Source organism: Lissotriton vulgaris, chromosome 2_1, assembly GCF_964263255.1.
Source record: "Lissotriton vulgaris chromosome 2_1, aLisVul1.2, whole genome shotgun sequence".
Lineage (NCBI taxonomy): Eukaryota > Metazoa > Chordata > Amphibia > Caudata > Salamandridae > Lissotriton > Lissotriton vulgaris.
This window is the reverse complement of record NC_141687.1, coordinates 22966651-22983606: the sequence shown is the minus strand read 5'-3', so window position 1 is coordinate 22983606 and position 16956 is coordinate 22966651. Positions and strand designations below refer to the sequence as shown.

Below are 16956 nucleotides of genomic sequence, written 5' to 3'. Positions count from 1 at the left end.
AATTCTTCTAATTCGTAGTCGATGTGCAACCAGCGGATCCAATTAGCCACAGGCTTCGTTACTATCGCGAAGACGAGCATTGGGACAGGAGACAGCCCTGCTTTGTGCCTCTCCCAGTACGAACTCTTTCAACATGGTTTCATTAATGTGGATCTGGACCGTGAGACTTGTATACAGAAGCCGTACCCAAGCCCGGAACGAAGAGTCAAAGCCCAACCTTACCAGCAGTGCCATCATGTAAAACCATTCGATGCAATCAAATGCCTTTTTGGCATCCAATGCTAGAAGAAATGTCGGCTCCTGCAGTCACTCCTCATGCACCAGATACCCAGTCGCAGGAGGGTGTGCCTGGTTGGCATCAGGGCAGGACGCCTGATTGGCCTGGGGCTATGATAGTACGGATCACTTACATCAAGCAAGCTGCCAATACCTTATCAAGCACTTTTCTTTTGACACGGAGGAGAAAGATCGGTCAGCACGATGCACACAGTTCATGCAGTTTGATATAAGACAACTTGAAAAGAGCCGGGGAAGAGGATGCCTGTGAGGCCAAGAAAAATGACAATTTTTAATCCTACCATGGACTGCGACAGAGCTTTAAGGCATCAATAACGGTGTGCAATGCAGTTAATATTCTCCTGAACACAAAAACTAGTCTCACAAACTACCAGAATTCACTGCAAAAAGGAAGGCAGTTTACCTTTGGAGGACACAGGTCCTCAGGTGACCCAGATTTAACTTTAGTCACGCGACAGGCCAGGTCGTGTGATTCGAGCACAAGAAACTGAGACAGAGAGAAGTCCAGAAAATTAGAGGGCTCCTCCTCCGCCAGGAGTAGGCAGGGGGTGATATGCGTATTTTAATAGCCGTGACGATGTCTCCTACTTTAGTTAGAAAGAAGCTCTGAATGTTATCACAGTCAACTTGAGTGGTGACTGTTTTTTGCTCAGTCGGCCTACTCAGCTCTCTGAGTACAGTGAATATCTCTTTTTGCTTATCACTTGCCTCACTAATCCTAGCTTCATAGTGGGCAGACTTAGTTCTAATAAGGGAGGCCTTGTAATGAGCCAATTTAGCTTTAAAACTCTCCTTGGCCAAGAGATTTCCGCCATGAACGCTCGGCTTGACGGAGAGCTTGCTTTTCCACTCTCAGCTCGTGGTGTACAATGGGTCCCTTATAGCGCTATGCATGATCCTAACCCTCCGAACGGGGGTAACTTCGTCAATGGCTATCCTTAATCGATGGGAAAGTGCTTCAAGTTCTGAATCTGGGTCCATGAACACAGATCTAGGGGCAAATAACCTGCTCAAAGCATCCCTCAAATTAGTAGCCTCTAATTTACGCCAGTTCCGTAATACCTTCCACCACCTGCTGGAGGCGACTGTCAATCGGAAGGAGGAGACTGATCAGTGAATGATCAGACCAGCTGCACAGCGTACATTTGGCCTGAAGATGGACGGCGGACGTAGTCCAGATAAGGTCTAAGGTGTGGCCCTTCTCATGAGTGGGGTACTCCACGATTTGACGTAGCCCTAGCGTGGTCATAACATAGTCCAATTTACAGGCCATACCCTCTCTCGGGGTCAGCTCCCACTGAGAATTAAAGTCACCAAGGACCAAAATGTGTAGATATCTTGAGCGAAGATCGCTTATTACTTCAAAAAACAAATCATTGAATAGGGGGAGGGTTGTAGGTGGTGGTACACCACTACCACTATCAAACATGAGGCAGTGAGCCAGAGTTTGATTCCCAGGACTTCTGCCCCATCTAGGATTTCCTCCACTACTCTCTGTGAAGCCAGTGTCCTACGGCTAAAAAGCGCAACCCCTCCACCTCTTTTGTTGCCTTGGCGATTGTAAGTCCAGGCAGTAAACTGAGGAGGGAGAGAGGCCACTAAGTCAGGCCTGGACGTCTCGTCAAGCCAGGTGTCTGACAGAGCTAAAATATCCAACTGTCTCCTGCAAAAGAGTGAAGATTTAAAGGCTGTGCTTGGCAAGAGACCGAGTATTCAATAAAGCGACCTTCAGGCCCAACGGGGTCCCTAAGCACGCCTGTGGAGGATCTGCCAAGAGAAGATTCTCAGCAAGCAACAACTTACCAGCTGAGACAGGGAGGGCAGTTCCAAGGGACAGAAGTTTCAAATTGACCAAGTCTTCCTTGGAGTAATGTGCTTCTCGGCCAGGGGTCCTGGCCACGGTCTGGCGCATACGGGCTTGCCTTAGGCTTGCGTAAGGCACGCTCCCCGCGGCGCGCCCGCTGCGCGTCCGTCGCAGCATTGATTTTATAGTGCGAGGGGGAGCAGAGACTAGACCGCTGACTGCGAGTGGGCAGAAGTGAGCCAAAGCTTTCTCCACACAATCATCACATGCTGATTGTGTCTCTATCAGCTTCTTGCTGACATTGAAACCTCCCAACCACGCCTGATGGTAAGTGGTATCTGCCTTCATTTGCCTCAGTAGTATCATAACACCCTCCTTCCCCAGCCCCTTCCACAAGACTGGGAATCAATAAAAAAAAGCACAAAAAAAGCACAAAGGTGAGGGGTGGAATGCTGGCAAAGTTCTAGAGCAATTCCAGTGCTTCCTTTGTGCCACTGTGCTACCCAGGACATGGAGCAACCATATGACATTCAGTCTTGGTCCAGGGTCCCACACAAGACATTCCATCCTGGACTCTCGTGGGTGTCTAGTCTTAAAGTACGAGTTACTTACCTTCAGTAATGTTGTTTCCGGAAGAGACTATTATAGCCGCTGATTCCTTAATGTAGAATTATCCCCAGGGCGTGAGACTGGATCCGGAAACTTTTTGCCCAGCATCCCTGCGCGCGCCGGGGGAACGGCGTCACGCGTCGCCTGCGTACGTGCCATCAGGGAGGTCACATCAGTCCCACTTCGGCGCGCCCAAGTCAGTTTTCTTCGGAGAACTATTCCGCTCCACGACGCGGAGCCATCAGACAAAACTGTGGGAGTAAGAGAACAGTGAGAAAGAGAAGAAAAAGGAATGGTGACAAACAACACCATAAGGAGCAGTGTCAACACTGCAGTACCCAAAGCCAGGGAAAGAAGAAAGAGCAGAGCACAGCCCTGACCAGCCACCCTGCCAGCATGTAGACAGCCCCCTTCCCCTGGAGACGAGGAACATAAGCAAAATGTCACAACAACATGTACCCGAGCCAAGACCCCAACCAAGAATAACGATGGGGCACCAGTTCCAAGATAAACAGGGAACGAAAACCTCCAAGACAACCCCGGCACAGAGTGCAACAACCCCCCAAAGGGCAAGGCACGACCAGGTGACCCCAATTCATAGGCTAACAGGGGCCTCAGGACCCTTAGTAACAAAGAGACAAAGAGGGAGGGAAGGGACGAGACAAGCCTCAAACCTGGAACAACCAGAACAGAGGGGCATAGGAGTACCCCTAGATCCATCCTCCAAAGCACCAACAGAGGAGTAAGGAACAAGAAACAAGACAGAAAAGCCTGCAAAAAGAACAGGGAATGCACACACAGGAGACAGCCATCCCCCAGGAAGCAAATGCAGAAGACAAAGCGAAAGGTCCTGGCAGAATGGGGAAGAATGGCGGGCCATGAAGGAATCTGCGGCTAGAATCGTCTCTACCATATACATCATTACCAAAGGCAAGTAACACGTACATCTGATTGAGACTACTAGCCACAGATTCCTTAATGTAGAATAGATACCCTAGTCATACCCCAGGGGAAGGAGGGTCTACGAAAGGACCTCACCAGCCTGGACATAACAGAGGGTCCCACAGGGGACAAGTCCAACAGGCAGGCGAAGAGCCTCGGCCCCCCCAGGCAAAAAAAGGGGGGGGGGAACCCCTCAAGCACAGCACCACCAACCCCAAAAGTGGGGCGCGGGAAGAAGAAAGAAAGAGCCAAGAACCAAGGGCAAGGCAGGGGAGGCCGAAGCACCCCACGCTCCTACAAGGCAACAGAACCTCCAACCAATGCCAGGGCAAGGAAGAGGAAAAGAAAAACCTTGAGGGCCCAAGGAAAAGAGGAAAAAGAAAACGAGCCCACCACAGTCGGAAGGCAACAGACCAGACAGAACGGCGCCGACAGCAAGAAATCAGTCGGAAGCAGGAAGAACAGCCTGGAGACCGGCCAGACTACACCAGGAAGAAGGAGGAACACACCACCTCAGCTTCCAAGAGAAAGAACCTGAAAGTGATGAAGAGCCCGGACACACCTCAGCAAGGGTCCCGCGCGCACGACTCAAGAAGCAGAACCAGAGCCACCATGCTAGATCTCAGACACAGGTCAGACCTAGCCCACAGCACAGCGACCCAGGGAAGACACCCTGGGGCACCACCAAGACAGTCTAAACCAGCAAAAGGGAAATTGCACCTGCAGCGTACCTGAACAGCTCCCGCCAGCCTCGACCCATGGGGGAACGAGAGAGGTCCGCCGACCCCGACGCGGCGCCAAGGCCGACTCTACCTCCGGCAAGGCATCCGTCCGCGCGGAGGGACGAGTGGAACCCCGGGAACTGACAAGGGGCCCCCCGCCAGCCTTGACCCACGAGGGGACGAGAGGGGCCCTCCGAACCCTGTGGCGCCACCGGCCTCGACCTGACCTCCAACAAGGCAGCCACCTGCGCGGAGAAACGAGAGGGGCCCGGGGAGGGACGAGGGGTCCCCCGCCAGCCTCGACCCATGACGGGACGAGGGGGGTCCGCCGACCCCTGTGGCGCCGCCAGGGCCAGCAGCTGCCGGCGCCGTAGCGGCATCACCTCAGCCTTTGACAGGACCACCTTGTCTAAGGACCGAGAGGGGCTCAGGGATGCGACCCGACCCCCTGCGACCTCCCGCGACACCTCAGGGACTCCGGCAGGAGTTTGCGGCGAAACTGGGGCGCCGTGGCCCGAAGGAGGAACCCCCGAAGAGACGCACCCCAACGGCACCACATCCTCCAAGCCTGAATCCGAACCAGTCTGCGCCGGAGCTGCTGGCAATGCCGCAGAAGGCCCCGCACCACACATGGGATCCGCTGACGTCCCAGGAGGGGGAAGGAGGAAGAGGAGGAACCAGCGAGGCCTGCAAAGCCGCCGTATATGCCTCCATCTGGGCTTCCGATCCCCCCTCACTGGGAAACAGTGGATAGGGGGACGATACGTGGGCTGCATCACCAGAGTGATTCACGCTGCCAACAGGTCACCAGGGGAGAGTCCACGCTGCCAACAGGCCAGAAACCAGCCATCGTGGACAAACGGCAACACTTATCCACAGGGAAGCGACGCTTTGCAGCACAAGAGAGGGATGAGGATGACTACAATGACGGCCGCTCCGAAAACCTTCCGCCGAGGCAGAGTGAGGCGACGAGGCCGATCTGGACATGCGAGCCAAAAGAAGTTTCATCCGGCGTTACCGCGACTTCGGCTTCAACCGCTGGCATGCCCTGCAATCAGTGGAGCTGTGATCCTCCCCCAAGCACCACATGCAAATGAGGTGAGGTTTCGTCGCCGACATCATGCGTCCACAAGACAAACAAGGCTTGAAAAACACAAAGGCGTCCGCACACCGTTACCACAACACACGAGGGATAGAAGGGAAAGGCTTAAACAGGCAAGGAGCATGAACCGGATCCGCGTAGCAAGCGGAAATGGAAAAACTTACGTATGTGTGCCAGGTGGGACTTATGTGACCTCCCTGACGCGGGTGACACCTGGGAGGAGCCGTGTGATGCTGCCCCCCAGGTGCCCAGGGATGCTGGGCAAAAGTTTCCGGATCCAGTCTCACGCCTGCGGATAATTCTACGTTAAGGAATCTACGGCTAGTAGTCTCTATCAGATAAATGTGTGTGTTAGCTAGGTTTTCAGGGTGCCAGCTAACAGCAGGACTAAACACTGTCCCTACCCCAATGCAGAGAAGGATGGAAAGTCAAAGGAAACATTTTGATGTTTTCACACTGCACTTGAGGCTTTTCTTATTCTCATCCATACAAGTGCTGTATGCTTTTTAATCAGAAGTGTAGGAACACTGAGTGGTAAGACTAGTGCCGATCTACCGTCAATTCCAGAACTTTCCCTTAAAGAAATTAAAGGGAAATCTGTGATTGGAGTGAAAGTTAAATATTTGTAGAGCATTTTGGGTAAGAGAAAATAGTGTGCAATGCACACCACTTTGGGCACTCTTGCTGGTCTAGTTTCCAGAAATGTCTGGGATTGGGAGATTGCCTGTGTCTGTGCCTCTACCCTGACCCACATAGTGCCTGCTGCTTAATTTTACTTTGTTGCCCACCTTTCTTCTGTATCCCAGTTTCTCTATTCTGTGCTTTGGTGTTTTCAACTTGCCACTTGCTCTGACCCACTTCTGCCCGCACCCCGTTCTGCCCTCCGCTCCCATAGGTCGCCCGCTCCCGCCTCCTAGCTGCTACTCCCTCCAACCTACCCATATATGGAGCCCATCTGCGCCCGTCCACACCTGGACTGCGCCCAGCGCCAGAACCCCTGGCCCCCGCAAACACCACAACGCCCGAAAACACTACGATGCCAGCACTCTCCACGCACTCAACCCCGGACGAGTACACACCTGCTACCAGGCAACCCCGAAGCACACCCAAGGACCCTTCTCCTGCCGGAACTGCAGCTTCACCAGCACTCTGCCTGCACAAACGAAGGACCCAACTACCTCAGGATGCATACTCCTCAACATCCGCTCCGCCCGCAAACATGCCAAACTTTGGGACCTACTCAACTCTACCTCCCCAGACATCGCCTTCCTGACGGAGACCTGGCTGAACCCTACTTTAGCTCCTGACATCACCATAGCCATCCCAGGAGGCTACAAGACCACACGCAGGGACCGCACCAATGGCCTAGGAGGAGGAATCGCCACCGTCCACAGGAACACCATCAGAGTCTCGACCAACACCGAAGACAACCTCAGCACCGCCGAACACATGCACTTCCAGATTCACACCGACCCCAACACCACCCTCAGAGGAACCCTCATCTACAGACCCCCCCGGACCCCGACCACAGTTCAGCGACTCCATCGCAGACTTCATCAGCACGCACAGGCCTCGCCTCCACGGACTACATCCTCCTTGGGAACCTGAACTCCCACCTCGAGAACAACGACAACACCAACTCCACCGCCCTGATCGACAACCTCGCCAACCTCAGACTCAGAAGGCTCGTGACAACACCAACCCACACCGCCTGCCACACACTGGACCCCATCTTCACCGCTAGCCCCCACGTCCACCACTGATTCCACTTCACCTTCAGGACACCCACCACGCACCAACGCACCCAACAGATGCCTCGATGCTGCTGGAGCAAGGTCACGGAAGACCAGTTAACCACCATCCTTGCCCAGAGCCCACCCACCGACTCCATCGACCCCACCGCCCGCAACCTCAGAGAATGGATCAACGACTGTGCCAACACCTTTGCCCCGCTCAAGACTCCCTCCATCAGCCACACCAACAAGCGAGCCACCTTGTTCACTTAAGACCTCCAGGCCTCCAAACGAAAATGCTGAAAACTAGAGAAGAACTGGCTCCGCGATAGAACACCGGACAGCTATGCAGCCCACAAGAATGCCACCCGCAGACACCACCAACTCATCAGAGCAGCCAAGAGGGTCTCATTCAAAGACCGCCTGGATAACAACGCACACAACAGCAAAGAGCTCTTCAACATCATGAAGGAACTTTCTAACCCCAGCTCCAACACCAATGACACCCCGCCTTCACAAGACCTGTGTGACATGCTGGCCACCTTCTACCACCAAAAGATCCCCAACATCCACAACAGTTTCTACGCCACGACCGCCCCAACAACCATCGCCCCACGACCAACACCAGCACCAATCGCCTGCTCTCATGGACCAGCGTAAACGACCAGGACACCAGCTGGACCATGAACACCATCCACTCCGGATCACCGCTAGACCCATCTTCAACAAAGCAAGCACAGCCATCGCACCCCATCTTCGGAAAGTAATCAACACCTCCTTCGAGACAGCAATCTTCCTGGAAAGCTGGAAGCACGCTGAGATCAACGCATTACTCAAGAACCCCAAGGCGGACCCCAAGAACTTCTGATCCAACTCCCTGCTCCCATTCCTGGCAAAGGTCACTGAGAAAATCGTCAACAAACAGCTGACCCTCTTCCTCGAGGAGAACAGCATCCTGGACCCATCCCACTCCGGGTTACTCAGCAACCACAGCACCAAAACCGCCCTCCTCGCCGCCACCGATGACATCAGGACCCTGCTTGACAACGGAGAAACAGCAGCCCTCATCCTCCTGGACCGGTCAGCCGCCTTCGACACGGTCTGCCACCGCACACTACGAACACGCCCACACGACGCCGGGATCCAAAAGAAGGCCCTGGACTGGACCACATCCTTCCTCCCTGGCAAGACTCGGAGCATCCGCCCCCCACCCCCCCCTCCGCTCCATTGCCACCCAAATCATCTACGGCGTACCCCAGGGCTCCTCCCGCAGTCCGACGCTGTCCAACATCTACATAGCACCCCTCGCCCACGTCGCCAGACAGCACAACCCCAACATTATCTCCTACGCCGACGACACCCAGCTGATCATCTCCCTCACCAAAGACCCTCACACTACCAAAACCAACCTCCATGAAGAAATGAAGGCCATCGCTGAATAGATGAGGAACAGTCGGCTGAAGATGAACTCTGACAAGACGGAGGTCCTCATCCTCGGCTCCACCCCTTCAGCCTGGGACGACTCCTGGTGGCCAACAACCCTAGGAACAGCCCGACACCCACCGACCACGCACGCAACCTGGGGGTCATACTCAACTCCACCCTCTCCATGACTAAACAGGTCAACGCTGTCTCCTCATCCTGTTTCAACACCCTCCGAATGCTCCGCAGAATCTTCAAGCAGGCTGGACTATGGAAACGCCCTCTACGCAGGAACGTCGGCCAAGCTCCTGCGACGACTGCAACGCATCCAGAACCCCTCTGCACATCTGATCCTCAACATCCCTCATCGCAGCCACATCACACCCCACCTGAGAGACCTGCACTGGCTCCCCGTCAACAAGAGGATAACCTTTAAATTCCTCATCCACGCACACAAAGATCTCCTCAAGACCGGCCCAGCATACCTTAACAGATGACTCAACTTCTACTCCCCCGTCCGCCAGCTCTGCTTCACCAGCCTCGTCCTTGCCACTGTCCCCTGCATCTGAAGAACAACCGCTGGCGGCAGATCCTTCTCCCACCTCGCCGCCAATACCTGGAACACCCTCCCCACCAACCTACGGCAGACCCAAGACCTACCGGCCTTCAGAAGACTCCTCAAGACCTGGTTCTTCAATCACTAGCAGCACCCCCCCACCCCATGTAGCACGCTCTACAAATGTCTTGATTGATTGATTGCCTAGAGAAAAACTGAATTTGCTGGTAACTCACATGACTTCACGCATGAACATGAACTCTTGGTAAAAACAAATGCTTTGCGCAGGATAACTGGTTTGAGAAAAGAAATGCCTTTTAGCAAGATTCTCAAGTCTCATGCGAGCACAAACTATGCACAATTATGGGCGCCAGTAGCCTTGGAGAGCCAACCTGATCATCAATACTGTGATCTGAGATCTTCAGTACAGTGGTCCATGTGATGCCTCCCCACAGACAACCCAGGTGTCCAGAGTTCTACACACTGCACCTCTCCATATTTTACCTGCAGCTGCTGGATCTCCTCATAGGCTTTCTCGAGCTCAATCTTTGCAAAGTGCTTGTGCAGCCGGTACATCTGGATAGGGTCTAGCACTGGGTGGGCGGTGAATGCGTTCTTGAAACGTAGGTCGTTCTCCTTCTCTGGATCTGTGTTTTTACCCAGCTCGAAGTAGCGGTACCAAACTCCCTGGAAGGCAAAGAGTACAGTGAGAACAGTAATTAGACTCTAAAGACTTGCACATGGATATTTACAGCACTACCTTTTACAGTACCCCATAACCCTCAAGTGTGTGGACTAGAGTGTTCTGTGTGGAATACTAATCCCAGCTCTACGAGAACTTCACAAGAACTTTAGTTCGGTGCATACATCTCACTCTCTCTCTGCTTCGGATTTAGACTTATACCGTACCCCAAGACATTAAAGCAGGACCCCCTAACTACTCATAATAACACAGGATAAAGAAAAGTAACAGCCAAAGTTATGGGGATACCCTTTCGACATTACCTTAAAAGAAATAAGAACTTCTTGAGATCTTGGAAGAGAGATGAGGAGTTCCACGCAGACATGCAACAAGAGCTCAGAAACACCCTAACGCCAACCCTCAGTTATGAACTCTGAATTTAAAGATGATTAAATGTTACTAAAGCTCAGGTAAAAGCATTGCATGGGTTGGTACTTTGAAAACTTGGACTTAGGAGTCTGGTGAGCTACAGAACCATGCCTCCACACTACTCACACCCACAACAGCAGTACAAGTATTTATAAAGCACCACATGTCATCAGGCCACATCCTGAAACAGAACTTGCTTGATAGCAATGACAGACAAGTAGTCAACCACTAGACGTTGAACACATTCCAAGAATAAAATCTCTTGAAGCTGGAGGATCCCCCTCCCCCCTTGTAGGGCTATCCCCTACAAGCCCATAGGGGCTAGCACAGCATCTGCTTAAGGCACAATAAAATCAACATACAGTGCACAGTATCAAAAAAGGAACATGCATCTGAAAGAATGAACCACTACTGCCGCCACACCTAACCACAGGGGAGGATCTCAGGGGATGCAACAAGAAACAGCCGGATCTGGAAGGATGTTCTACGAAATCAATCAAGCTTTTAAAATACTCTGTCAAAAATAGATTCAAGAATATAGATTACAATTATAACATCAAGATGAGTATCTTTAGACAAGTACAATTCACTGTTCTTACGTACTTTTATGGTATATCTTCAAGGTGGGTAGATTTGGAGTTAAGAATAACAAAGCTGACAATTAGTGGCTATGCCCGACTTGGTCCACGTCGATCACTCTGGGTTTATGCCACGTAGGAGCACCCGACAATTTACGCCGCCTCTATGGAGTGCTATATATGACAGAAGATGTGAGGTCCGCCCAGACGGCATGGATGGCGCTGGATGCCTCAATGACATTCGATAGTATTGAGTGGCCCTATTTGTTCATGGTGCTTCAGCGACTGGGGTTCGGTCCGAAGTTCTGCAGTTGGGTGCGGCTTTTATATGAGCAACCGGTGGCAAGAGTGCGAGTCAATGGTGCGGTGCCCAGGGTCTTCCCCTGAGGAGGGGCACGAGACAGGGGTGCCCTTTGTCCCCCCCTCCTCTTTGCCCTGGCGCCGTTGGCTCACTGGGTAAGGAGGGACGTGTCGTTTTGGGGCTTGGCATTGAACGATGACTGGGAGGAGCGTATTTCCTTATACGCGGACGATATTGTGCTATATATGGCCAGGCCGTGCGAGTCGCTAGCACGGGCCCTGCACCTTTTTGAATTGTTTGGCAGCTATTCGGGCTACACCATTAACTGTGCGAAGTCAGTTATCTTTCCACTCTCAGGACCTCCCCCGCGGATTCCGACCGGGTGTCCCATTTCCAGCACCTTACAAGGCTTTAAATACCTTGGGGTATACATCACAAGGGAGAGGGCTGAGTTCTTCGCCAGGAACATAGAACCGCAATTGGCGCGCCTCTGAACTGACGTGAGTCATTGGAGGAAGCTGCCGCTCTCCCTCATGGACCGGGCAGCATTGTTTAAGATGCTGGCTCTGCCGCGTTTGCTCTACATCCTGCATAATACGCCATACCAGATTCCAAAGAAAATATTCGCTCAAATATAACAAGCTCAGTGGACACTCCTCTGGGATAGGAGGAACCCCAGGATAGAACTCCGCAAGTTGACGAGGGGAGTTTACGATGGGGCCTGGCCCTCCCCGACGTCAAGCTTTATTATTGGGCATTGCAGTTGTAAGTGGTGAATGATTGGGTTTATGCGGATCAGTCGGAACCGGCGTATAGAGTAGACTGGCTGATTATGCCAGCTGGAAGCTGTGAACGGCTTCTCCATGCTCGGAGGCCAGGGAAAGATTGGCCATCTCACACAGGGGTGGTGGTCCAGTGTTGGAGGGAGGCAAATAGATTCTTGAGATGGTCCGGTTCCCCAACTGGTAGAACACCCTTGTGGCATGGAGACCTACTAAAGGAGGTGTCTCGTTTGACTGGGTTCAGAGGTTGGAAGCTTATAGGCATTGAATACATGGGGGATGTCTGGCGGGGGATGCCCCACGATCCTTTGCCCATCTTCAACAAGAATATGATCTTCACGACTCACAACATTACCACGACATACGCCTTTCCCCTGCCCTGCAGGCCCATATTAAACATGGGATGTCAATCCCAGAGTATTCCCCTCTGGAAGATAGGTTGCTCCTGGAGCCGATAGCAGAGAAACTCACCTCTACAATATACCGCAAACTCATCAATAATATGCCGGACTCGCTGACGTCATTGAGGGCAGGGTAGGTGAAAGACATAGGCGAAATAGAGGACGACGACTGGCAGGACGCCCAACAAAGCCCACATGAGATAGCTATACGTTGCAGGTTTGGGCTGGTGCAGCTCAAGATCTTGCATCAGGTGTACTACCCCCGCACTCACCTCTTCGCCTGGGAGCCAAGTGGGTCGGCCCTCTGTGCACAGGGGTGCTAGGTGAAGGTCACCTTCTATCATATATTATGGGACTGCCCGGAGATCGTGACTTTTTGGACTAAGGTGGTTGACTCTATGTCAGCCGTGGCGGGCTCACCGGTCCCGCTTGAACTCAGATGGCTATTGCTGATGATTCGGCAGGATTCGGATTGGACTAGATATAAGGAAATGTGGCTGGCATTGGCAGCAGGGGTGGCCAAAAAGAACATTGCAAGGGGCTGGGGTTCGCCAACGCCGGCACAATGGGACCAGTGGGTGCGTGACTTGGACTGGTGTCAAAGGGCCGGGGAAACTACTTATAAAAGCAGGAGATGCACTAGGAAATGGCAGAACTTTGGGGGCCATGGAGGAAGTACAGAGAGACGGGGGTGGGTCAAGAGTGTGATGCCAATAATTGTTTGCCTCACCTGTACCATTGGAGATTCTATGCTGTACTGTAGACTGTGATTCTACCACATGCACTATCATGATTGTCCTGTTTTGTTTGATGATATGAGCAATGTTAATAAAAAGATTTGTAAAAAAAATAAAAATAATGAACAACAAAGCTACACTTACCAGCATGGCCTTCTCATCGCTTCTCGAATTCCGCAAGAAGCTAAAGAGCCGACTTTTCGAATAACCTCTCCAAGGAGACAGTTGCCTAACTCCCTGATAAGCACCTGGATCCCCTGACAGGTGATGAACGAGCTATGAAATATCCATCACATAAACTTACCTTCTCAATATACCAATAGTGGTTATCCAGGAGCGGACCTTTTTGGAGGCTAATATATTGTGCCTCTTTATTATGGTATAAAGTTTCTGGAGGGGCTGTTAACTAGCCACAGCATCATTTACATGGACTTGAGAGGGATTCACTTACATAAGGGCGTGAGGGAGAACCATCCGCAAGCTCAACCTGCTACTGAATGAAAACACTACAGCCTTGACGAGAAGATAGGAACCTTATGGAGAAAGCTAATCTGGCTCAACTGAAATAAGGGAGAGTGCAACATGGAGCCAGTTAATGGTTTAACCTCAAAAGATGCTCCACGCAGAGATTCTTGGTCGACAAACCTCACTGCCCCTCACCGGCCCCCCAGCTATCAGACCATGCTCCTGGTCCGATCACCTAATCATTTATGGCACCATCCAACCCCCCAAGCCGGGACCCCCACTACCCCCCAGCTGGAGAACAATCAGAAGCTGGAACAAAATTAGGGCAGACGACCTCGTGTCTATCCTCAGAAAATCCTGTCCGCCTGACCACCCAACTGGGGACACTGATGCACAATATAGCGCCTTAACAAATAGATTAAACAGTGCTATCGACACGCTTGCACCCGCTCGCAGGGAAAAGATCAGAGACAAGGGGAAGGGGGCCCCTTGGTTTACTGAAAACCTGCGGTGTCTAAAACAACAGCTTCGCCAAGGTGAAAGAGCCTGGCAAAAAACTTACGATCCAACTGCCCTCTCAAATTATCTGGAAGCCTTTGCTATTTATAAAAACGCCATTCAAACTGAGAAAGCAGTTTTCTACGAAAATAAAATCTCATCTGCTAATACGCAAAAAAAGACATTCAAAGTCCTGAAAGAACTCAGACAGGTCAAAGAGCAGAAGCCCTCTTTTGGCATAAATGACTGCGACAAGTTTCAAACTTTCTTCACCACTAAAGTGGAGCACCTCCTGTGCACAATTGAGAACACCCCTAGGCTTCCATGTCCATTAAATCCACTACCAATCTATCCTTCTGTGGAGCAAGCCCTAACCTCATTCACCCCGCTCTCGCACGAAGCCCTAACCCCACTTCTAGGGCACGTGAATTCTGGCTCTCCAGCAGACCCCTGTCCACCTGGGACCTATAGGATGGCCCTCCCTGGGATTGAAGACGAGATTTTATCACTCTTGAATTCTTCCCTCAAAGCGGGAGTGGTCCCGAGAGACCTCAAGGAGGCGCGTGTGATCCCCCTCTTGAAAAAACCCGGGGCTGATATTAAAAACCTGAAGAACTTTAGGCCAATATCCCAGCTCCCCTTCCTTTCCAAGGTGCTTGAACAGCACGTACTAGCCTCACTTGCACACCATCTAGAGGCCAACCACCTCCTACAATTCTATCAGGCAGGTTTCCGGGCGCACCACAGTACAGCACTAGTGATGCTGGCAGTAATAGATGGACTGAGATTGCGGGCCGATGCTAAGGATCCCTGCGCCCTGATCCTTTTAGACTTGTCCACGGCGTTTGACACCGTAAACCATAAACTGCTCCTGTCGCGGCTGTCTAATTTCGGGGTGCAGGGCACAGCCTTGACATGACTTACATCATTTCTGAAAGATCGCTCTCAGAGAGTGCATCTGGGTGATGCGGTGTCTAGGCCGGGCACTCTTCCATGTGGAGTCCCACAGGGATCCGCATTGTCCCCCCTCATGTTCAATGCTTACCTTCAACCCCTGATAGCCGCACTCAACTAGCTAGAGTGCCAAATATACAACTATGCAGATGACACCCAGATCATCATACAAATCGACAACTCCACATCCGCCCACTATAGAGCACAGAATATCCTTAAACTCATAATTAACTGGATGTCGGTCAACAGCCTCAAAATCAATCCAGACAAGACTGAGATACTGGCCATCACCACTGTTACCAGCCCTTGGAATAGCCTCTTTTGGCCACCAGAGTTGGGCAAATACCCAGAGCCTGCCCCGGCAGTTAAAAGCCTGGGCATCAAGATCGATAACAAACTAACTATGGCCCTACAGGTTTCTACAACAGTAGGGGTCAAGCATTTATTTATTTATTTATTTAATTTGTATAGCGCTACAGCTACCCACCAAGGGGTTTCCCGGCGCTAGTAGTTCAGAAATGCGTATCTTGCCAGTCAATATCAGATGTTAAAAAGCCACGTTTTTAATGCTTTCCTAAACTTCACATGGCTGACTTCCGAACGTAAGGAATGAGGCATCTTGTTGCAGAGGGATGGGCCTAAGAAGGCAAAGGATCTTCCCCCCCATCCGTGATAATTTGATTTTAGGAATAATGAAATTGTTAGCGGTTGCTGATCTAAGGACTCTCGAAGGTAAGTAAGGATGCACAAGGTTCCGCAAATATTTAGGAGCAGTTCCAGTTGAAATTTTGTGCATAAAGCATAAGGATTTGAACCTAATCCTATTTTCAATTTTCAACCAATGGAGGTCACGGATGTATTTAGTAGTGGGGCAGGACATAGGGATTTTGAAAAGAAGTCTCGCCGCTTGTTGGACAGGCCACATGAAGGGCCACTCTCCCCCGACCAGGCCCGAGCCCGGTCACGCAGGTACCACACACCACCATTACACGTCCTCCGTCCCCTCCGGGACCCCTACCCTCGAACATGTCGACCTCGTGGGCCTGATCCACTGCCGGCCTGCGCGCCCATCCTGGGCGCCATCTTGGACACTCCACCACGAGGCCGCCTGGCCCCAGATCGACCTCAACCCTGGGCCTGGCCAGGTCTCAGACATCCCGGCACCACCATCCACCCAGGAGGTGAGCGGGCTACTTGGCAAGTCACTGGGGGAAAGAGGTGTCGATGGCTCTCCCCCGCCAGGTGCCGCTCGCCCATCGCCTCCCCGGGCGCTGGCTCCACCCCCCTGCTGGGTGTCTGAACTCCCTCATCCCGGACCTCCCGACCTCCAAGTGCGAGGGTCCGGACATCAAAGAACACCAGCCCTATAACTGGGGCAGCTCCAGAGCAGGAAGGCAGTTGTATCTTGGAGTCGAGAGACGCAGAGAAGAACTCATCCTTGACGGACTACTGGCGCTGCCATAGCTCTGTCTCGTGCACCATCGTCTTGCCTGCTGGCGCTGCCGCAACCTTCGTAACCTTCATATCCTTCATCGTCGTCGGGACCTGCTGGCGTGGCCGCGGACCGTTTGCATTCACCATCTTCATCGGGACCTGCTGGCTCCGCCGCGGACCGTCGTTTCCTTCGTCCATCTCGGGACCTGCTGGCTCCGCCGCGGCCCGATCATCTAGAACGCCGAGCTCGAGGATTGAGAGCTAGTTTCATCTGTTGGTAACAAGACTGTCCCGCTACCCTTTTCCCAAGCCAGAGACCAGAACCGAGGGGACCCCTGAGTCCAGACCTCCTTGTACCATTCCATCGTAAACTTAAAGAATTGCCTATAAAGTCTCGTTGAACTTTACCCTTGTGTGGTGTCCGTCTGTGGGGGGGAAGTTACTTGTCTGTACGATCGCTGGAGACGGCTCTCCCCGGAGACCTCTCCCCTTATCCTCGGCCGACCCT

The 16956-nt window shown here is 52.3% G+C and overlaps 1 protein-coding gene across 2 annotated transcripts in view; it reads right to left on the bottom strand.

Annotated features, from left to right (window-relative positions):
* The window catches only part of CHPF (chondroitin polymerizing factor), a 160268-nt gene that overhangs the window by 7010 nt on the left and 136302 nt on the right, over positions 1 to 16956 (bottom strand). For both annotated transcript variants that reach the window (XM_086954353.1, XM_086954351.1), the window contains one exon: positions 9692 to 9874. In XM_086954353.1, the coding sequence (XP_086810479.1) occupies positions 9692 to 9874 (183 nt within the window). The remainder of the gene's footprint in view (positions 1 to 9691; positions 9875 to 16956) is intronic.